This window comes from Callorhinchus milii, unplaced genomic scaffold (genome assembly GCF_018977255.1).
Source record: "Callorhinchus milii isolate IMCB2004 unplaced genomic scaffold, IMCB_Cmil_1.0 Scaffold8, whole genome shotgun sequence".
In the NCBI taxonomy this organism is placed as follows: Eukaryota; Metazoa; Chordata; class Chondrichthyes; order Chimaeriformes; family Callorhinchidae; genus Callorhinchus; species Callorhinchus milii.
In genome coordinates, this window is record NW_024704749.1 from 18376657 (window position 1) to 18399824 (window position 23168).

At 45.7% G+C, this 23168-nt stretch overlaps 1 protein-coding gene across 2 annotated transcripts in view; it reads left to right on the forward strand.

The window, feature by feature from the left end:
- The window catches only part of exd3 (exonuclease 3'-5' domain containing 3), a 190758-nt gene that overhangs the window by 44180 nt on the left and 123410 nt on the right, over positions 1-23168 (forward strand). For both annotated transcript variants that reach the window (XM_007900207.2, XM_007900209.2), the window contains exons 5-11: positions 674-844; positions 1639-1806; positions 11197-11250; positions 12037-12176; positions 14984-15084; positions 16711-16784; positions 17064-17102. In XM_007900207.2, the coding sequence (XP_007898398.1) occupies positions 674-844; positions 1639-1806; positions 11197-11250; positions 12037-12176; positions 14984-15084; positions 16711-16784; positions 17064-17102 (747 nt within the window). The remainder of the gene's footprint in view (positions 1-673; positions 845-1638; positions 1807-11196; positions 11251-12036; positions 12177-14983; positions 15085-16710; positions 16785-17063; positions 17103-23168) is intronic.

Below are 23168 nucleotides of genomic sequence, written 5' to 3' on the forward strand. Positions count from 1 at the left end.
CAACAGTGGGTGGGGGGGGGAGGGCGGTGGGCGATGGCGGGGGTGATAGGGGTAAAGGGCTGTCACAGTGAGAGGTTTGCGTGAGAGGGAGGAGAGTTTAAAGCGCGACTCTTGACTGGGTGATACATGGAGGTGAACCAGTCAGTGAAAAAGTGTCGCCCAGAAATCTCAGTTACCCTATCAGGAAATCACTTTCCCCTCCTGTACTCCCTCGCCCAGAGATTCCTGTGCCGCACCAGCCCCAGTGAAGTGCTTAGCAAGCGCGATCATGTCAGCTCTCCTTTGCTCTTTGTTTAATTCCAACCTTATGGGAAGGGAAGCTCGGAGGAATGTGGCCTTTCAGGGACGGCTCAAGTGACAGTTCTCTAAAAGCCGTCTGCCTGCTCTGTCACTGCCAAGCAGTGAAAGCACCTTTTGTCTGTGTTAGTGGATGGCATTGTCGCGCTTTGCATGTTTACGGGATAATTAGTGGGGACAATTGCCCTTTCACAGGCTGCTGTTGCGGTGAAGTGAAGTGTTAAGGAATCCAAACCGACGCATACTGTCACAGCAAGTGGGATGGGGGGATCGAGAGTAACAGTTACCTCGGGTGAATAAATTAGCAGCGGCCTTTTGTTTCCTTGGAGATTAGGGGCCTCCCTCTTTTTGTTCACAACCCCTTTTGTCTCCTCAGCTCCGAGAAGAAGCCGGGCGAGGATTTGCTTCGCTGACTGACCCGCACGAAGGAGTCCTGGTTCTGCTGGAGAGCTGCCACAACTGGAGAAAGGGAAAGGCTCAGTCCCTGGGGTATTACATCATCAGCGAGTTTGACAGATGGATAAAAGAGCACCCTCCCGTTCAGCAGGTCGGGACCAAAGACCTTAATTCCAGCATACAGCACAGCACATTCCTTTACTCACCACTGCAAGATGCGTCCAGTCATAATGAAGATAATTATTATATTAATAATCCTTGCATTTGATACAGAGCCTTATCATGTCTTCAAGACGTCTCAAAGCGCTTCACAGAATATACCATTAAGTGAATTGACTGTGTATTTTGTGTACGAAACCTGTCGGAATACAACCTATTCGTTCGTTATTAGTACCAACCACAATATTAAATGCTGCTCGCTCCCTGGCTCGCTCGCTGGCTCACTCGCTCCCTCCCTCCCTCCCTCCCTCCCTCACTCACTCACTCACTCACTCACTCACTTCCTCCCTTGGCTGATTCAGAGAGGAGATACACCCCATGGTCTGACACTGATCTCAGGTTCTGTCCCCTGCCTGTGCTGATATGAGCTGGGGCACTTGTGGCTAGTCACAAAACATGGGGGGGGGGATACGGTTAAAACAACCAGGGTCCTCATCCTGATCAGTGATGACCTTGCTGAATGGGTGCACGTGGGCCTTGGATAAGGACATGATTGGGTTCAACTCTGCTATTCTCCAAAGGCCAAGGAGACGTGGTTTGAATCAGTCTATTGAGCAATGAAAGCCGGGCTATCGCTTTCTGTGAAGGGTGTAAATCTAAGTTGTGCACCAGTTCAATACGTATGTCGGAAACTGCCTTCAAACCATAGAAATCTATAGGATCATAGGAGGCCATTCTAAGTATCTCGCAGCAGGGTGACCATTTCTGTTCCTTTCAATATTACAGCCCGCCGCCAGGCAGAAGATGCTGCATCCGAGAGTGTTCAGCCTATTGTTAGAAGCTCCCAGTAATTCTCTGGGTCTGCTGATCAGCCTATATGATCTGGAGAGCGCTGACCAATCCTACCTGTTCGACCTGGTCACTTACATGCGTCAGAAGGGCAAGTACAAGGAGGTAAGGCCTGTTCTGTGAAGCTGTTGAGAAGACATTATCCCGGTGGACAGAGTTTACGTGAGGATAAAATCCAACTGTAATAACACCTCAGGCTCATATCATCTGCTGTCACCCTGGTTTCTGAATTAGAATTCTATATTTTGTAGGGCGGAGGTGGGGAGAGGGGCAGAGAAGGAGAGTGGACGGAGAGGAGAGAGAGAAGGAAGAATATTCTGATGGTTTCTAAAAGTCAGATTTAAGAAATCAAAGCTTTCATTGCAAAATGTGACATGGCTGTGACATTGTTTTTTCACTGTGCTTTACAGCTATTCCTAGCAAAGGCTCTTTATGGTAATGTTTCCAGACCCCTTCCCCAGATATAAGTATGTTTATAAGGGCAGACTCGTAAGACAGTCACTTTGCGTTCAGTCTGCCTACCCTTCCTGCCTCCCCTCATCTCCGGAAACCCACCATACAATTCTCAGACCCTTCCTAATGGAATGTTGTGCTAGTTACTCACTGGATTTGGATAATTTCCGAGTTTCCTTCACAGCTTTCAGAATAAGTATGTGTCCTGTCAGACTGTACGTGACTCTGCCTTACCAGAAGCACCCAGAGAACCATTCCAATTTACAATGCTCCCTGAAGCCAATAATTACAAGCTATATACCGGAACACAGCCAAACTTGGCTGCCCTTAGAGTGGGAATGATTTGGGATCTTGGGGGTGAGTTGCACTGAAGAGCTTCCTTTCCTTGGTTGTTGCTTTCATGCCGTATCCTACAGTCCTTTCCCATTGGCATCCGGAAACCTAAAGGAACCCCACCACCCCCACCTTCACTTTTTCCGCTGCTGCTTTCTTGCGCAAAAGAAATGTGTGCATTGACGCGAGTTCACTTCATGCAGAGAAGCCTGGAGCTGACCTGAACTGGGGCTTTTGCATCATGGTTTAGTGGGGTTTGGAATATTTCAAACTTGCTTGGCGCAGTGTGATGTCCTCTTTGTTATCAGGTGCACAGAGCAGACGAAAGGTGATGTGACATGGGATTCCCCATAGTGATTTCCAGCGTGTATCAGTGCCCGGCTAATCAAGCCTGCCCAGGAATTGGCCGTCCTGTTCCTGAGCCAGATGCGCCGTAATTCCTGTTGATGCCGAATCAAGCAGCCTGGCTCATTGGCTGGACTTGGAAGAACCAGTAACTGTGAGCTGGGATACTTCCAACTTGGCTCCTGCTAACTCTGCAAGCCAGAGTGCTAACGGGTAGGGTGGCAGTAGCTGGACAAGCAACGGGAAGCTTGCCAGTGTTCACAATGGCAAGCTGCGTGGCTTTAGCTGGTTTAGCTCCAACAGTACTGCAACGCACACTCTGGGATCCCCAAAACCTTGGCTCTCACCAACCCTAGCCTAAACTCTCCAGGATTAGGTAAGCAGGGGTGAGAGAGAGAGAGAGAGAGAGAGTGCGTGCGCACTCCACTACCAGATGGACGGAAACCGCACATACGTGAAATGATTACATTTCTAGCGACGTTGAAGGGCTGCGCAGGTCTGTACGGGGTAAGGTACGGCAATGAAGGAATGCCTGGGTGCACGTTAAAACACTACATGGTGCATAAAATCTGGAGATTCTCCAGCTGAGCTTCGGATTTCTGTGATGTTAAGTGTTTTGTACGTGGGGGGCCCCTGGGATTTCTCTGCTCTTTTTCCATGCAAATGATCCAGACTGCTCCGGCTGTTTGCGGGCCTTCCGAAAACCAGTTGCTGAGGATGTACCTGGCATACGGAGCGTCGATGCCGCCATGTGACGATATTTTTTTAACAAGTGTCTGAGCAGCCCAAGCTGTGCCAGGGAGAATAGCGGAGGGTGATAGGGCAGCGAGTGTGTCGCGCTCATCTGCTGCACTTCAGGCTCTGAAAGGGTGTCTGGTTGCAAATGAATGAGGACTCTCCAGCACTTTTCATACGTTCCCGGGAGAAGAAAAGAGCCCGTTGTCACTGGTAGGCGATCGGAGGGGGGAAAAAAAAGGGCCATTGTCACATGAGCAGGGTAGCCTGGCAGGAGCTGCACGGTTCACTGCCCCATGATATCGCTTAGTCTGATGAGAAACCACATTCAAGCCTTGTCACTTTTGATTTGGGGTATCACAATGCAATTAGCTGTGATATTTCATAGCCAAGGGTGGCAGCCTTCCCCCGAGGCTGAAGGCTCAGCATTGTCCACTGTAGCCGGGTTCGTTTGTCAATGCTGCGTCGCTCTGGCCCTCGAAGCCCTGGGGGAAGAGAACACAGAACCTTTCTCATGTCCCTCCTCCTGCCCCTCCTTTTGTGACTTGCTCGGAGCAGTAAAAAGCATCTTAATTTGACCCGAATGTTTTCCTTTGCTGCGATCCGATGTACGCTGGGAATTCTATTAGCAGATTTTATTAATAGCGCTGAAAAATAATCGCAATTTAGCCGTCTGCAGTCGCTTTTCTCCTTTCTCGTGTGAAATCATTTTTTTTCGTTGCTGCTGAGGTCGTGGCTGAGCCCGGTTTGCAGTATGATTAATGCCTAAGAACTGGGTGTTAACCCTTCGCATTGCTCCGCGTTCCACCCTCTGCAACTGTAACGCATCACGCCTGGGTTTCAAAGGGAACAGTCAGCACCGCTTTGCACTTCTTATATGGTGTTAAAAAAAGCTTTGCTTGAGAGAGAGAGAGAGAGAGTGGCGTTAGCCTTGGCTCGGTCGATAGAACACTCCCCCCCCCCCCCCACCTCTTGATTCAGAAGATTGGGGGTTGAAGCCCCCAATGTCGGGACTCTTGAGCTCACACTATAGACCAGGGGCTTGTCGCCGCTGGGTGGCGCTCTCGTGCACCATCAAAAAGACAGGAGCGACAGAACTGCGTATTTATTGAGTCCAGTTGAAAACGAAGCCGGACCACTACAGAGTAGTCCACGCGTCCCGAAGTAAAAAAAAATATTAACTGCATTGTTTAAACTGCGGTAAATGCGGCTCCTTCCTCGTGTTTTTATTGAGCGCGCACGAGACAACACCGTGCGCCGATCGACTGGTGGGGGGAGGGAGAGAGGGAGTGTGGCAGTGTTTCTCTGCGGGTGCCGTTCATTGGGATGAAATGTTAAACTAAGATCTCGTCTGCCTGTTCAGGTGGACGTTAAGGATCCCACGGCACCTTTTGAAAAGAAAAGGGAGTATGTATTTGCATGTCTGTGTGTGTGTGTGTGTGTGTGTGAGAAAGTGTGTGTGGGTGTATACATGTGCGTGTGAGACAGTGTGTATGTGTGTTAGGTGGCATTCAGCTGTAAACCAAGCTGGTCCCAGGTTCCTACATTGCTGAGTGAGCTGAAAGCAGTACTTCATTTGCCTCGACCTCCCTGGGCTAGTGAGGGAATAAATTAATTGGGAATCCCACCATCCTGTGACACTTGCTGGACTATCAGTGTGTGTACAGACGTCACATGAAGATAGACGTAACCTCAGTTATAATAATAATAATAATAATAATCCTTGCATTTGATATAGCGCTTTTCACGTCGGGAGGACGTCCCAAAGCGCTTCACAGAATATACTGTAAAGTGAATTGACTGTATATTTGTGGGCGAACGCGGCAGCCAATTGCGCACAGCAATGTCCCACAAACAGTCGTGGATTGAAAATGACCAATTTATTATTGTTTTTGGTTTTGGAGGGATTATTATTAGGCTCTGTGTGGAGTAAGGAAACTTGCCCAAGGTTTCGCCCTCTGCCTGGAATTGAACTCAGGTCTCTCACTTGCAAAGCGAGTGCTCTAACCACTGAGCTACAGGACTCCACAAATGGTACAGTACTCCCCTATAATAATAATAATAATACTTGCATTTGATATAATGCCTTATCTTGTCTTCGAGACATCTCAAAGCGATTCACAGGATATACTGTAAAGTGAATTGACTGTATATTTTTTGGGCTGAGTAGCCCATTAAGACTGGCTGCCTAAGTGTTGTGTGGAGCTCTAACCAACTCGAGGCAGCACATTCAGAGGAGGGCAGGAAATGACATGTTAAAAAAAACCGTCAGCCTCCATTACCACTACTCGAAGGTTCAACAACACCAACCTTTATTTATTATAGTGCCCTTCATGCTGGTTAGGGTCTCGGAGCACTGAATTCCCGGTCTGTACCTAGTTTGCTGAGCCTTGGTGACATAAGGATACTACATTATGGGTTAGTGCTCAAAGCATAAGGAGAGGAAAAAATCCAGCTGTGTTTCTGATTATTATCTGATGATTCCTGCCGGAAAGGAATGCTCTTCCAGCTCAGACACCTTTCATATTCCCCCCCCCCCCCCCTCCCTTGGGGCGGGCAAGCTTCCAGCTATCTTTGGGTATCTTTTCCCCCACCCCCACCCCATGGAACTTCTCCTTAAATCCCTCCACCTCTTTCCCTCCCTCTCTGCTTTCTGTCTAAAATAAAATCTCTTCAGCTGTGCTTTTGGTCACCTCTCCTCCCTCCCAATCTCCCCTCCCCGCCACCCGCCCCCCCACAGCATCTGACTCCTACGCAGGTCTGGCTCCTTCGCTGTCTCCGTTAAGCGCGTGGAGATATCCTCCTCCTTAAGGTGCTGTACAAATGAAAATGATTGCTGTCTAGGAGTGAAGTTGCAAAGCAAACGATCAAATTCCATCATCCAAACCGCACGATTGAGTAGCTGCCTACCCACCATCTGTTTGATATTAGATGTAGAATTTGTGCTGTTGACGTAGAGAAAGGTTGCTCTCCTACTGCTTGGCCCCATTGTTTCGGGAGCCCTCGAGTCCTTCATTGTACTCCGCGTCTCATGCAGCAGCGAGGCAGTTTCTCTCGGTGTTCCGGCCAACATTCCCCCCAGATAGAAACTGGTTATTCATTCATTTCACATCATTTGGTGGGACATTGTTGTGCACACATTGGCAGTCGTGTTCGCCTGCAGTTACTACACTGCAAGTCATGCAAAACGCTTTAAGACTTAAGTGCTTCGAGGCGTTATCTCGGATATAAATGTAAGGGTGGTTGTTGATGAGTGCTGCTGAGCGCAGTGTGGGGTAGGAATCCCTTACAGTGTGTTCCTGGGATGTGCACTGAGCTGGATGCTGCCTTCTAGATGTTTGAAGGAGAGCGTTGTAAAAAGTGGAGGTATCACTTTGTGCAGCAGAGAGCGACTGGGAGAGTGCATGCTTAAGTATTCAGAAGTATTCAGTAACTTCTCGTGCCCACACACATATATATAAGAAAAAGTTTAGTTATTTTCTTACTTGTCCCTACGTCAGTCACTACACCAGATAGACCTGAGAGGACACTGAGGTTGGTGCCTGCTCACAATGCCCAGGCCATTGCAACGGCAAAAAAAACAGAAAGAACTTTGTACTTTTAATTTGCCTTTTCCGCATTCTGTGATTGTTTTTGCAGATAGGCATGGCAGCTGTTTGGCGCAGCAGAAAGGTGCCTCAGACAGTTGTAACAGTTGTATCTGGGGCATTATTGCCCAGGACACCTTTAGCTCGAGCTTCTCTGGGATTTTTCGCCCACAGTCAATTCACTTTACAATGTATTCTGTGAAGCTCTTTGAGACGTCTTGAAGACGTGATAAGGCATTATATCAAACGCAAGGATTATTATTAGACTTGTTGATGATTCTTTGGAAGCTTCTCAGTTGGTGTTCAGCCACCAGTACATCTGGAAACAGCAGGCACCCTTGTTGGTTCGGATACCACTGACTCTCAAGTATCTGCAGAGTTCCAATTGGCACCTAGTATAATAATTTGTATCATAATTTATCATAATCTGTTTCCAGCAGCGACTATAAACCTCCCCCGCCAGGTCCCATGATCGGGTCCTACTGCGAGGAAATGATGAGAGGGAAAAAATGACATACAGAACACTCCTATACTGGGACTTTACCGTACACAGTACGACTCAAGGGATCAGTTGCAGAGGAAAAGACATCAAAAATGTTTGGACTCCACAGAGGCAAATGGATTTCCACTTAAAAGGGAATTGGCTAAATACAAAGAGGGGACAGAAATGGAGTTAGTGAAGGAAACAGCATCAACACAGAAGAAAGTTAGTACCAACACCGACAGAATGGGCAGAATGGCCTCTTCTGTGTCTTGTATATGGTAACAGGAGTTAGGTCTTTTTCTCGATGCCCACTTGGCATTGAGGCTATACTGGGAATAATTGGATCATTACAGTTTCAACACACTGTCTCCATCAGCTCAATAATTTATTGGGGAAAGTAGCTCTAATGGGGGAGCTTAGGAGGAACTCCTTCAAGCAGAGGGTAGCGAGAATCTGGAACTCACTGCTGGAAGTTGTGTACATTAGTGAAGAAGAAGAAGAAGAAGAAGAAGAAGAAGAAGAAGAAGAGAATTAAGGGTTATAGGTGATGGGAATAGGAGTGGGGGCTCTATGTAACTCGTGGAACTGAGCATTATAAAGGCACTGCTTAAGTTAACTATGGACACTCATCTCAACAAATTCCCATTCAACAGCCTCATCTGTTTCCAATGGCAAATATTCTAAAGTGGAGTGACACAACCACTCGCAGTTAACTTGTCTGAATGAATAGACTTGGATGCCGTTGATCTGAACAGGAAGCATCGCTGTTTGGATAAGCGAGTAATTCAGATGGTGTATTAATTCCATTGTTGATTGCATTAGGCAATATGAATTCAGATGGAAATTGATACCCAGCACGATGAAATGATTATGCAAGCAGAGCACGCTGCCAGATGCAGCCAGTTGGATCCACTGATTGATTTTGACAAGTAATGGTCACATAAACAGTTTTGTGCCGAATACAGATAACAGAGCCCTGTTAACACGCAGTATGTCTGTCCGACCAGACAGAATGCTTACGTATCACCAGACTTTCATGTTAAAGGGATCAACGGGTGTAAGGTTTTTAGTGAAAGTGAACTCTATTTGACTGGTATGATATTACGCGCTGCATTGAAGCACTAACTCCGTGAAATGTCTTCAGTGACAGACGGTGCTGCTGAGACTTGATGGTTATCTCTCCACAGAAGCAATTATCCCAATAAAAATATTTTCATATATATATACTACGTATATAATGACCATGATGGTATTTCTCCCGGCTGTTCGAGGGCCATTGTTGTGTGCAAATTAGCTTCTTAAACATTCGCTTAAACAATTCAGTCACTGCAATCAACAATGAAATGCTTTGAAATGTTTCAGGCGCTATATCACACGGAGGATTATTGTTATTAATCATAAACTGTGCAATTTCCTCTGCCCCTGGAGTTCCATAACATAACTATTATTAATGTGCTTTTACAGCAGGATTTGTTTGCTTTCCTCTATGGGGAATAATCGGGCTGTGGAATACCTTGATTGAATAGGAAATAACATTATCATAGAACCAAAGAACTTTACAGCACAGAAGAAGGGCTTTCGGCCTATCGTGTCTGCGTTGGCGCCTTTAAAAATCAATTTGATTCAATTCCCCACTTTCAAACACAGCCAATCCACTTTCTAGTATATCCGGTGAAATGCTCTGAGACGTCTCAACGATGTGATAAGGTGCTACATCAAATGCAAATGCAAGGATCGTTATTTTCTCCATGGCTCCTACAATTGCTCCTCTTTAGATATCTGTCTAAAAGATGTGAAAAGCGCTATATCAAATGCAAGAATTATTATTATTAGAGGTCCCTCTAACACTTTTCCCATTACTTGCCTATCTAGTCCCCTCTTGAAAGCTGCCCCAACCACTGCTCCCAGCAGGGCATTCCACATCCTAACAATCCTCTGCGTTTAAAAAAAATCTGAATTTCCCCTTTTGAACAGAGTTTGACATCAGTGTGGTTCCCAGTATTCTGTCCGACTAGAACAGTTTACTCTGGTCATCACAGGGTTAAACTTTATCCATATTGCCCTTACAGATCTCGGAAGGTTAATCGCTCGTCTTAAATTGATTGGGGGTAAAGGCTAAATACTCCTAATAGCAGTCATATCTACTGGAATGCTTAACTCATCTGCTGTATAAATCTCTTCCCAGGCAGCTCCCCTGGGTCTTATCTCACATTGCTTGAAGGGCTTATTCAGTGAGTAAACACTCGACAGAATTTGGAAACATTCAGTGATATTGTTTGCTCTGAGCTGGCTTCCTGGGGGAAAGCAGTGTTTGGCGCGAGTGTAAGACGTCTGTTTGAAACTTTGCAATAACAAAATTAATAACGTGGGATATTAAAGGGAAAAAAAATGTTGAATGGAAATTCCATGTTTACTCTCTTCCTATAGACTTTTTCCCCCTTCGTTCCTCCATTTCCTGGATGATTCCTTGGGTGGTATCATAATAATAATACTCCTTGTATTTGCCATAGCACCTTATCGCGTCATTGAGACGTCTCAAAGCCTTCACAGAATACACTGTAAAGTGAATTAAGTGTATATTTTGTGGGCGAAACGTGGCAACCAATTGCGTACAGCAGCGTCCCCACAAACGGTCGTGGATTGAAATGACCAAATTATTATTTTTATGTAGAGCTGGAGATGACATGCTCGCACTGTGTGCACGGCAGCTCCTTAGTTCCTTCCAGTTCTTTCCCGGAATTGCTGTCAGCAGGTTTCCTAATTTAAGAATTTTCCAAAACTCTGGAAGATATTATATTCCGATACGACAATCTTAAGGCTAAGACTTGAGGAATTTCAGGGCTCCTCTTGTGCCTCTCCTCGTCCCCTTCTTCCCTGTTTTTAGATCACGTCTGGAGACCTTCCAACACAGACGCGATAAGCCAAAAGGCTCTTCTTCTGTGCTGTGAAGTTCTTTGCTTCTGTGATAGTTATTTCCTATTCAATCAAGGTATTCCACAACCCAACTATTCCCCATGGAGGAAAGCAAGACCTTCCCCTTCGACCGTGCTTACGGTCACCTGTCTCCTTCCCGGCTCTGCGTCTGGTGCTCCCCCACTGTTAGGCGCTCCTGGGCCTTACCCTGCGTGAAGGATGCTGTATAAATGCAAGTTGTTGTTGACGCCGTGTCTGAGATCAGCAGTGCTGCGGGTTACTGAGCCGGCAAGTAACAGTGTGTTTGCGGGAGCAATAACATCCCGAGGTCCCAGTGACGGCTTGAGGTGAGTGAGACTCTCCACCGAGGTCACTATCCCCCCCCTCTCCGGGGTAATCCCGAGGTCACAGACACCCTGAAGTATCCGAAATAAAACCTCTGAGAGTGAGAGAGAGTGTGTGTGAGGGAGAGGGTGACCCTCCCCACACCCCCCACCGTTGTGTCCTCTGTGCGAAGTGTCCCCCGACCCTGCGCAAACCAATTGTGATTTAGCTCCTTGTCAACCAAGTTACTTATTTCAAACTGTTAACAGACTGTTAATGGTGCAGTCTCTGAATGTGTTCTCCCCCCTCCCTTGATTTCAGGCTGTTTCACTGAGTATCAAGATGCGGTTGCAGCCTGCCCTCGATGTGGAGGAGGTAAGTGGACTTTTGGACGGCTGTCAGAAAAAATGGAGCGTTAGAGAATTCCACTTCAGATAGCGAGCTGCGGAGCAGGGAATCTCCCTCCAGCCCGTCCTGTCCTGTCCCACTCGGCAACATGTGTTAACAACTGAAAGCACTAACAATCAATCTTAAACCGATGAGAAATGGGCAGTGCATTCGTGAAGCTGCTCAACTAATTCCATGTGTGCGCTGAATTAGCTCTGCTCTGCGCAGGCTACACCATTGTTACCTATATCTATATTATTAATGGTACAGTGTGGCTAGACACTGTCCTTTCATCTTTCACACGGCTGTCCCAGGTGGGTTGGACAGGTTCCTTTCATTCACCCACTCACTCCACCACCCCCTGCCTCCGCTCAGGTGGCTCCTGTTTGTTCCTCGTACCCTCCGCTCCACCATCTGTGGCCGTGCCTTTAGCCACTCAGCCCCAAAACTCTGGAGCTCTCTCCCTTAATCCCTCCGCCTTGCCTCCTCCCTCCCTCTCTTCCCTCCCTTCCCATTTTCAAATTCTGCCTAAAGACTTTCCTTTTTGATCGTGCTTACGGTCACCTCCCCCTTCCCTCTCCCCCTGGCTCGGGATCAGACTCCGGCACAGTCAAGCTCTCTGAGACTTAAAGGGCGCCATATAAATGCAAGTTGTCGTTGTTGGTGATGTTTATTTGATTCGGATGCTGTTATTCACCTGATCACTTCTTTATAAAGAGGCTTCTGTTTATTATGGGCCCTGGTGTTTTACAGAGTGTTTCTCTCTTGTCGCAGATGTGTATTCCGCTACTTCTTCAAGATAAAACCAACCTGGTCGAAGCTTACGTGGCTGATTATCCAGACTTACAACGACAGCTAGTGCAGACACTCGATTCGTGGTGTGATTCAACGGTTAACATTAGAGACATCAGAAGGTATAACCCTATTCTATCAGAATATACAACAGTAGGTATAACTGGTGTCCTTTATAAGGCAAGCCTACATACATATACATCGTTTATTAATACCCAATATAAGTTAAAAATTGCAGCAGAGCAGGTTTAAGTTGATGTACTGTTTTGATGTGTACCAAATTGGCTGCTGCCTTCTCCTACAAAACACACGGTTGCTACACTCTACAGTCAATCCTGTGAAGCACTTTGACAAATTTTTTCAATCCACGACTGTTTGTGGGACTCTGCTGTGCGCAATTGGCCGCCGGGTTTTGCCCACGAATATACGGTCAATTCACTTTACAGCATATTCCATGAAGCGCTTTGAGACATCGAGAAGACGTGAAAAGCGCTATGTCAAATGCAAGGATTATTATTACTATTATTACGTTTATTAGTGTCCGATACATTGGTGAATACAGAATCCCAAACTGCCCTTGATGGATGCGCAAGAGTCAAGGGAAATCTTTCAGGGAAACAAAATGGTAATATTGTCCACTGAGCTAAAGCGTTTCCACATCCTTTTGTTTGAATGGGATTTTCCGCCGTCCTCATCCCAGAGTGTAGTTTTACTCCTGGAGTTGTTGTTATTCTGTTTTTATGAAGTAAAGTTGCATTTCTGATTGACAAACACAAAGCCCCTTCACGTGGAGAACTGCGCTTTGTTGATAACAAAGAGAAGTCCAGCCTTTCCTGTAGTCTGTGTATGGCAGCCAGGATAAAGAAATCCTCTCTTTGATCCCAGTGTAACTGATGCCCGAGACTTTGTTCAAAGAAACCAGTTGAGTCAGTGCTAACACAATTAGCTTATTTGTCCAGAACCCATTTGTGCAAATTTGCACCGAATTAAAACAGTGCAGTGTAAACATGGGAACCGGCTATACTCCACCAAAGACACTTTATTATTTTTGAACAGTTTATTTCACCTTGGATATTCGACGTTCAGAATAAATATATTAATAATAATAATAATTATTGCATTTGATATTGCGCCTTATCATGTCGTGGAGACGTCTCGAAAGCGCTTCACAGGATATACTGCAAAGTGGATTGACTGTATTTTGTGGGTGAAACGCGGCAGCCAATTGCGCACAGCAGTGTTCCACAAACAGTTGTGGATTGAATATTATGTGCAGTGACTATAGTGTATTTATTGGTGAACTTAGCAGTCAATTGCACACAGCAGTCTCCTACAAACTGTCAAAAGGTGAATGACTGATTTGTGTTTTGGAGCATTTCTGATCAGGACACCATGAGAAACGCCTTCTTGTTTGGAATAGTGTGACGACTTGTTTAAATGCCCACCTAAACCGGCAGTCGGGATCTTAGATTTTAACATCTCGTTTGAAGGACAGCATCTCTGGCAATGCAGGCTACCCCCAAACACTGCACTCGAGCACCAGCCTAGGCTGTCCTGATGAGTGTTAATTCAAATGTTTATGCATATCCACATATAAACTGGAATATAGCCTTTGAAACATCTTTATTTGAGTTTTATTCTGGAATGCATTGCCTGAAAGGGTGGTGGAAACAGATTCAACAACATCTTTCAAAAGGGAATTGGCTAGGTACTTGAAAAGGAAAAATTTGCAAGGATATGGGGAACGAGCGGGGGAGTGGGACTGAATGGGTAGCTCTTCCAAAGAGCCAGCACAGGCACGATGGGCTGAATGGCCTCTTTTCATGCTGTAATATTCTATGATTGTATCCAGGACAAACATCATTTGAATCAATACATCGTTTTGAACCCTATTGTACAGAAGTAGAGTGAGATTGAGATCTTCAGAATACAATCTCAGCGATGTTACTGAACACAAGGCACACAGCAACAACTCCTGTGAGCAGTCACGTCCAAAGCCATTTCTTCACGTGATTTATTTCCCGAGGTTAATCCTTTAACACGTGTACTTTCACATTCAAGCCCAGATAGCATTAGGATGAATTATGTACCCTGTACGTTGCTTGGTTTGAACAATGATTTCTTAATAAATAGCTGGAGCCTGGAGACAGAAAAAGCCTCTGGGCAGAGCAGCCCTGACACGACTTTCCTCTGCACTATCATCAGCTCGGCTCAGCTTCTACTGGATGAGAAAATAAATAAAATGATAATAATTTGGTCACTCAATCCACGACTGTTTGTAGGACACTCCTGTGCGCAATTGGCTGCTGCATTTCGCTCACAAAATATACAGCCAATTCACTTCATGGTATATTCTGCGAAGTGCTTTGAGAAATCGCCACAATGTGATAAGACGCTATATCAAATTCAAGGATTATTATTATTATTATTATTATGTAGACACTTTACAGGTCTTTTTTTGCATTCTTCACATACTGTTGAAGACTATTTTTGCACTTGAAGGCGTTCAGGTAACCCCTGCTCACATGTAGGCACTTCAGAGAGGTGAGGACAAAAACAACTTGCATTTATACAGCGCCTTTCATGCGGGATAGCGTCTTGGAGCACGGTTTGACAGAGTGTGGCCAGCTCCTATGGGTCTTCAGGGAAAGAATATCATTGCATTTCATATAACGCTTTTCACATCAAGCATCTCAAAACGCTTCACAGGATATATGGTAAAGTGTAGTGCTGTGTAGTAGTTATAGGTTGACCCAGCAGCCAATTTGCATACAGCAAGAACACTCAAACAGCCACAAAGTGAATTAACAATTTTTGTAAAATCTGGAACATTGTTGGTCAGGACACCGGGAGAAACTCCCTTCTATTTTCAACCAGCGCATTGGGAACTCTGCAATAATTGTGCTGTTTGCTGATTCTTTTCTTCTAGGCGTTACGAAAGGGTGGTACATATAAGATGGGAAAAATTGAACCGCAAAGTCTTAAGTAAACTGGTGTTCAGATTGTTGGAGCTCTATGGCATTGACCCAGGTAGGAATGGTCTGTGAACAGGCAAATACTGGCCAGGTGGATGGGTTTTGTGAGCTAAACGCTGTAAATTATATACTGTAGTGAAAGATTATAATAGTATATTCCTGCTATGCAAATACATAGTGTCTGTGTATTTGTATACACAGTATATGGTGTATATGGTGTACTTGTTGTATGCCCTAAACTTATCTATTATCCACACTTCCTTTCCACATGCTGTTGCATCAGTCATTCATTCATAGAAGGTCCTTTGACCCCAATTGATGACATCCTTTTGGAATATCTCACCTCCCAGCACAGCATCAAGCTGTTTCTTAAATACGTTCATCTTCCTGGACTTAAACCACCCTTCCTGGGAACCCCACCTTAGTCATTAATTACTCTCTGGGTAAAGAAATACGTCCTGGTGGCTGTCCTGAAAATGTCCATTGAACCCTGACCTTGTATCCTCTTGTAATGCCACTGCCTTGATTTATCTTGTTTTGGCTTTATATTCTCATTCCCGTTTAAGATGGTCAGTGGAGAAAAACAGGACTGATTTATTTCAAAACCTCTTGCGTTTAGTAAAGACACATTGTGCAGGATACGGTCTGTCTGGGTTTGAACTGCAGCTCGGGAGAGGCTGGAGGTGAGGATAGCATTGAACAGGCAGGGCGGACCGGCTCTTTGGGAATTCTTCCATGAAAATAGCCGCGCCATCACCTGGTCCCCAGGAATGGTCTGACAGACACTAACCCTTTGCACAGCCACACATCGGCCTTACAGGCACTTGCGCGCTGCGAAGGTGACAGGGTTGGGAATGATACCGATATGGGAGGGCGAATCCTGAATACTTTCGGGGGGCCAGCCCGCCCGCCCGCCACTGACGACACTTTGTCTGTAGTACAGACTCGATTTACTTTTGCTGCGCAATGCGATAGGTATTACAGTACAAAGCTTCAGCAGCAGGGGGCAGGTTAGGAACATTCACGGACCGTCTCAGTGCCGAACAGGTTATTAAAGAGAATCTCTTAAGTGCCGGTACAAAGCGCCGTCGGTGCTTTGTTTTGGGCCTCACGTGACCCGCGGCAGGCTTTTGGACACAATTCCAGAAGGTATTTGTTTTGGAAGTGAAAGTGCCAGAGGCAGACTATCTGGACGGTTGCATGTCTGGAAGATGGTGGAATGTTTCCCACATTTGACAGCTCTTCCCAGCAGCAGCAGAGACTCGTATAAACACTCCTGTTTCTTTTTGCACCCATGTTGGGGTTTATTGTGCGACCGTTTCAAACAGGATTCCTTAATAAGACACGCGGAAGCGTATCGCTGACCAGCGGGAACATCTCCCTGATCATAAAGAGTAGAGTCTTCCCCCAGATCAGCCGCACATGTTTCCAGTTACCAGAAGGAGATTTTAAGGAATCCTGTTTGGAATCGCTGCTTTCTTTGATGCAGTCTGTTAATGTAACGCTAAGTGGAAAGTATTGGAGGAATAAGTCAGGATAAAATGTTGCTTGCGCTTTTTGAAAAAACACAGGGAAAGAGGGAAATAAATCAGCCGTGAATCACCAAAGCATTGTTTAAAGCTGAAAAACCTGAGAATATTTAAATAAGAATAAGAGGATCTTGTTTTCTTGCTTCCTGCAGCAATCTGCCCAAATGTAGTAAATCAGCGTTACCTGGCATCTGTCAAGTATCTCTTACACAAAAGGTTTGTGGAGGTGAGTCCAGTTCACTTTGTATTTCAGTGACCTAGATTTCAGCACAACATAGTTTGATGGCAGGTTACATTGGCCTTAATGTAATGTTGTGTCTTGTTCCTCTGGTTTTCTTGGTGCTCTTCGCCAGGTAGTGTGGGGAGTGTCAGATAGGGTGAGGCACCGCAGGCAGGGTGGGGTCAACGGGTATCAAGGACACCAGCAGCTCTCGTTCTGTTGGCAGTGAGGAGTCAATGAGTCTGTGCTGTGCCTGCTAACTTCATTTTCTTCTTCTCCACGCAGAAGAGTATGTCCGAAGAGAATTGGTCGGAACATATCCAGGTCAGTCAGTCAGTCTTCTCGTTTTTTCGATACGTTTTGGGGGTTAATTTGAAGCTTCAGTTGCAGCAAAGTCTGAAACGTCTGCAGACAGTTTCGCTCACAAAATATACAGTCAATTCACTTTAGAGTATATTCTGTGAAGCGATTTGAAACGTCTCAACGACATGATGAGGCGCTATATCAAATGCAAGGATTATTATTAGGGTATTGGACTCCTTTAAGAAATGGCTTGATGCTATAATAATGATTCATAATAATCCTTATATTTCATATGGCGCCTTATTACATCATTGTGATGTTTCACAAACGCTTGACAAGATTTACTGTAAAGTGTAGTGACTGTTCATTCTATGAGCAAATGCGGCACAAACAGCTATGAAGTGCAAGGCCAATTGTACCAGGAGAATTGTTGGCCATAACACTGGGAGGAAACACCCTTTGTCTTTTTGAATAGTGCCAGGGAATGATTAACATCTGAATAGGCAGACTGGACCTCGCTTTAACTGAAGGAGGGCACCTCCGACAATGAAGCACATGCCCCCAGCAATGCACTGGAGTGTCATCCTCACCCCTAGACTAGGATTTCTGGGGCTTGAAGTCACAGACTTCTTTCTCAGAGACAAAAGCGCTACCAACTGAGCCAGGCTGACACACTAATGGGCCAAAGGGCCTTCTTCATTTGAAAAGTCTCTTGGGATCTTGTGGTTTGGCTACCTTTGTCACTCCGTTAATAGAGAGCAGAATGCACTCCAGTTAGTTCAGAACAACTGCATTTCCAGCTGTGCCCTGTATCCAGCTGCCAACAGCCCTAAAACAGTGGATCCATACTAATTACAGTCTCCAGTGGCATGAGATCCGCTCTCGATTAGCGAGCCCAGTGTGCAGACTCTGCAAGCGTTTACACAGAATAATTCACTCTTCAGAAGAAAAGCAGCTAAGTCTCTTCTGCCCATGAGGCTTAAAACCGAATAACAAGGTGTAGATTACCCAGCAGGGGAAAAGCCGATTGAATTGGCCAGAGAGCTTCTGAAATGCAAGTCCCATAAATCCTAATATTAGGATTCGTGTTGTGCTGTTTGCCAGTATTGCCCCTGCCATTTCTTAGCTGAAATACCAGCGCTGACAGACAATGCTGGACAAAGTGGACATGTTAGATAGGTTTGGAAGCGTCAACCTTGCCCACTCCTGTGTGAGGTGTTGCCTGAGTTCCAAGCTGGACAAGCAGCAGGAACCTTGTCCAGTTGTCCCAATGGACACTCTAGGGCACACAAGCCTTGACCAACTTGCACTTAAACTTTCTGGAATTAGGTAAAGCGGTGTGCGTCCTTCCATTCAGGACACAGCGAAAATTTCAATAAACAGTTGGCGCATTTACACGGCATTTTGTCGAGTTGGATATTCTCTAAGCAGTGGTTTTCCACATGTGTCAGACACCAGAGCAAAAAAAAGACCTGTATCCCCACACGTGGCTGAGAGAGAGCCTGGCTGCTTCCATTGCTCCTATAAAACAACAACAAGGTACATTTATCAACGCCTTTAATGTCGGAAGGACGTCCCAAGGCGCCTGACAGTGAAAGGCTGGGGGTTGGAATCAAGGGGTGGGGGTGGGAGTGTGACCGAAGGGCACGGCCAAAAAGGAAGGTCTTGAGACGAAGGGATTCGAGGATGGAGTTCCAGAGAGTGGGGGCAGAAAAACTGAAGGCTCAACCGCCGATGGTGGGGCGGAGCAGGCCGGTGCCCGCCGAACGGAGGTGGTAAAAGGTGGTAAAAGGTGGCGGAGCACGACTGCGTAGGGCTTTAAAAATAAAACCAACGATGAGAGCTGCACGGGACCTTTTCAGGGTAACCTTCAATTTGGAGTTTCCTCCACTTCCTACGGGAAGCGTCTGGCCTACACTTGGCACCGTCCTGTGGCAGCTCGGCTGAGATCGACACTGTTTGTTTTTGAAAGCAGCGCTCACTGCCTCCCACTTGTTGTTTGGTGCACAAACATTGCACAACCCTTAATGACCGAGGGAATGTTTTGTCGGGATTACAAGGTCCTCGGGTCTCAAGAGTCGGCTTAACACTGGATCGGTAAATGCTGCTGGCGATCAGCAGTCTGGGTAGTGTCTCCGCTTTGCTCTGGGAAAATCACTGAACCACAAAACAAAAGCAGAAAATCTCTCCCCCCCCCCCCCCCCCCCACTCCCGCTCCCCCCACCCAGCTCCCCTCCCAACAACTGACCCTGACTTCTCAGCCCCCCCCGCCCTACAACCCAGCAAAAAAATAGAGGAGACATGAGTCAGTGCATTGGTACACACACAAGGAAGTAATTCTGTTCCAAGTTCTTTACATAAACGGAGCAATTTATTTTGTTTAGATAATAAATAGGTACAAGTTAAGGAATGGGTGAGAAACACGGAGTGTAAAACAGACACATCTGGATCTTGTGATAAGGCGTTATATCAAATGCAAGGATTATTATTATTATCTTGGGATGAGATTTACTTCTCATCCCAAGATTGGTGGAGTCCTGTAGCTCAGTGGTTAGAGCACTCGCTTTGCAAGCGAGAGACCTGAGTTCAATTCCAGGCAGAGGGCGAAACCTTGGGCAAGTTTCCTTACTCCACACACCTAATAATAATCCCTTCAAAACCAAAACCAATAATAAATTGGTCATTTTCAATCCACGACTGTTTGTGGGACATTGCTGTGCGCAATTGGCTGCCGCGTTCGCCCACAAATATACAGTCAATTCACTTTACAGTGTGTTCTGTGAAGCGCTTTGGGACGTCCTCCCGACGTGAAAAGCGCTATATCAAATGCAAGGATTATTATTATTATTATTATTATTATTATTACTTAATTCAACTCAGTTGAAATGCAACAGGCATTTAATATGTGTTTGTACAGTATTGTATGTCTATTCATCTCTCTCTCTGTTTAAGATGTGTATCTCTCTGTGCATATCTGAGTGTTTCTGTGTGTGTATATGATATATACATCTTTTTTTCTCTCTTCTGTACTGTATGTGTGTGTGTATATATATATGCGTGTGTATTTTGCATTGTCTTCTCTCACTTTGCTTGTATATTGTGTGCATTGTAATAAATAAGCCTTGCATTTGATATAGCGCCTTATCGCGTTGTTGAAACGTCTCAAAGCACTTCAGGTTAAAGTGTAGTCACTTTGTATTTGTAGGGCAATTTGTTTGTAGCTATATCTTATGTCCGTTTCCTCTTGTTTTTCTGTGTAAGTTGTGTGGATCATTTGAGTATATGTCTGTCTGTGTCTCTGTCTGCATGTCTCTGTGTGTTTGTGTTACTCCCTTTCTATCTCTGTGCCTGTGTGTATGTCCCTGTGTTATATAACAGCAGAAATTGGTTACCTGCAACGATAAAAGTTGGAAGCGTTTCAGCGAACTAGAAAAATGTGGTTGAGGGCACTGAGTGCGTGGAAACAAGTAGAAACCTGTTCTTTTTTGGAATACTTTAGTTACAGTTCTGCCAGCCGGCCGGGACCCCTCGAGTCAGAAACATTTTGTTCCTTCACAAAACCATATGTGGTTCATCTGAGAAAGGCTTCCTGTGGATATCATATCAAACGCTAAACAGTTGCTAGAATTCAAGTGAACGACTGAGCTAATTACTGAACAGCAGCGCTCTGGAAGCGAAGTGTAAAGCTGCTATTCTGTTTGATTTTCTGTTTATTTTTGAGGTGCCAATGCAGTTCTCACTGAACGAGCTTTGTGAGAAAGCACCCTTTGAACTTAGCACCCTTTGAGAAAAGCACAAAATTCCATGGAGTGATATAGCACGGAAACAGGCCATTCGGCCCGACTAGTCTGGGCCAGTGATTGTACCCCACACCAGCCCCCACCCCTCCTATTTCCTCTCTCCTCCTCTATTCCCTTCACCCTCGCATATGAATGCGTTGATGTTATCAATCACAGTGAGTTCCACATTCTCACCCCCTCTGAGTCTGTGTCTGTTTGTATGTCTCTTGTGTGTTTGCATGTGTAAGGCTCTCCTTTCATGTGTTATCTGTTCAATGATAACAGTCACATAAAATCCCTTCCCCCATGGCCCCTTCCCTTTACTTGGCGTCCGACCCTAGTCTTTGAAAAGTTCTCCACGAGCTTATCCTGTGAGTTAGGTGCTTTATTGACCGGTCCCTAACAGTGTGGAGAAACTGAATGTAGAATTCCATGAAGCAAACTGCTTCCAGTTCCACAGCCATTGGATAGAATTGCATCAACCCTCGTGCAGTTAAGTGCATTGGTGTGGACTCAACTATCAACAACAACAACTTGCACTTATACAGCGCCCTCCATGCAGGGTAGTGTCTCAGAGCGCTTAAACAGTGGTGGAGCCTGAATATCAAGTAGCGAAAGCATTGAAGTTAAATCTCCTGATCTGAACCCTGAAACTTTGGCAATGCTACTCTCTGCACAGGAAGTGATCTATCCACTGCACAAAACACCTATGGAATAACAGCTCCAGCTACAAGCCTAATCCCTTGTTGTATAAAGAGTTGTGTTAGGTATTTTCTACTGTTTTCATATAGATTGAGTTACTGAAATGAGTGTTTAAACTGACTGGTTTTGTCTTGCAATTCGGATTAAAGAAATACATTTCTCGCAAAACTAGTTCGTCGGGATGGACGAGAAAGAATGGAAGGAGATTTCAATGGCTCCTTGCTCTTAACTCTGCAGGGTTCAGTATTAAATGTCCACGGCCATTGTGTCGGCAAGTGCATGTTTGTGTGTGTGGGGGAGAACTATTCTGAGGCAGCAAAAGGTGGACCGGCACCCAAAGAGTTAACCAGAGAGGCAAGCTCTTCATAGTAATTAATCCTAAAAATGTCAAAATTGACCACTAAATGGAAAAGATTAGGGAGCAATTCGTAAAGACGTTTTGCCTTCAATTGAGGAGAAAACGAGTTATCGACAGCCGGCAGGTTCTGTAGCTTGGGATTCCTGTGTAAGAGCCCTGAAGCTGGTTATAGACCTGTTTCCTGGGCCACACTGCGGAGGTTTGTCTGGGGCTATTTATCAAGTTCTGTCTCGAGGAATTGCAGGAATGAACGTCGGCCGCCTCTGGCAGCATTCCACACATTCAGACTGTGTTTGTACTTGCACGGTCTCAGGAGAGTCTTGTGGGAGAAAACAAAACTGGTGTGGGAACTAATTGAAACACTAATCTGTGTCAAACCAGGATCGACCGATTTGTAGTCTTGCTGATGCACCGATGAAAATACAGTGTCAAAACATCTCAAAGCACTTCACGAGGTTTTCTGCACGGGCTGCGTAATTGTAGGCCAACGTGGCTGCCAATTTGCGTAAGCAATGCCCCACAAACAGCCAGGAGGTGAATGTCCAATTTTACCTTTTCCAATAGTGTCTGCTCCATGTCCTCCGCCCGGCCCACCCCACCAAGAGTGGTCAGGGCTTCATCCTTTCCGCCCCCACCTTCTGGAACTCCATCCCACAGTCCCTTCGTCTTGCTTCCTCCCTTGCCTTCTTCAAGGCTGGTCTCAAGACCTTCTTTAACTGAGCCTTTGGTCACCCTCCTACGCTCACCCTCCCTGACCTCCAACCCTCCTGATCCCAACCCGCAGCTCAGGTGCAAATCCTTGACTGTCCAGCGCCTTGGGACGTCCTCCTGACTTGTTACAAATGTAATTTGTTGCTGTGGTGTCACAGGATCATTAGCAACCCACACGAATGGGGAGATGGGTCCTCGGTTTAGCGTCTTATCTGAAAGACGGCACCTTGCCCTTGTGATTGAAATGTGCTGCAGGAAATGCAATGCATCAAATGCATTGCAGCGGACTGCACAGAATATCTCAGTTCTGTTGAAAGATTTTCTATAGTAAGTGGTTACTGTAAAAGGAAAGGAGTTCCTCTTGATGTCTGATCTCCCAGATAAAATTGGTCACTCACTTCGTGGCTATTTGTGAGACATTGATGTGTACAAATTGACTGCCCCGTTTGCCCCAAACCTCTTAATATGCTTCTTTTTTCCAACGTTTCCCTTATTCCCTTTTACAAATTTATGGAAAAGCGCCAATGTTAAGCATAT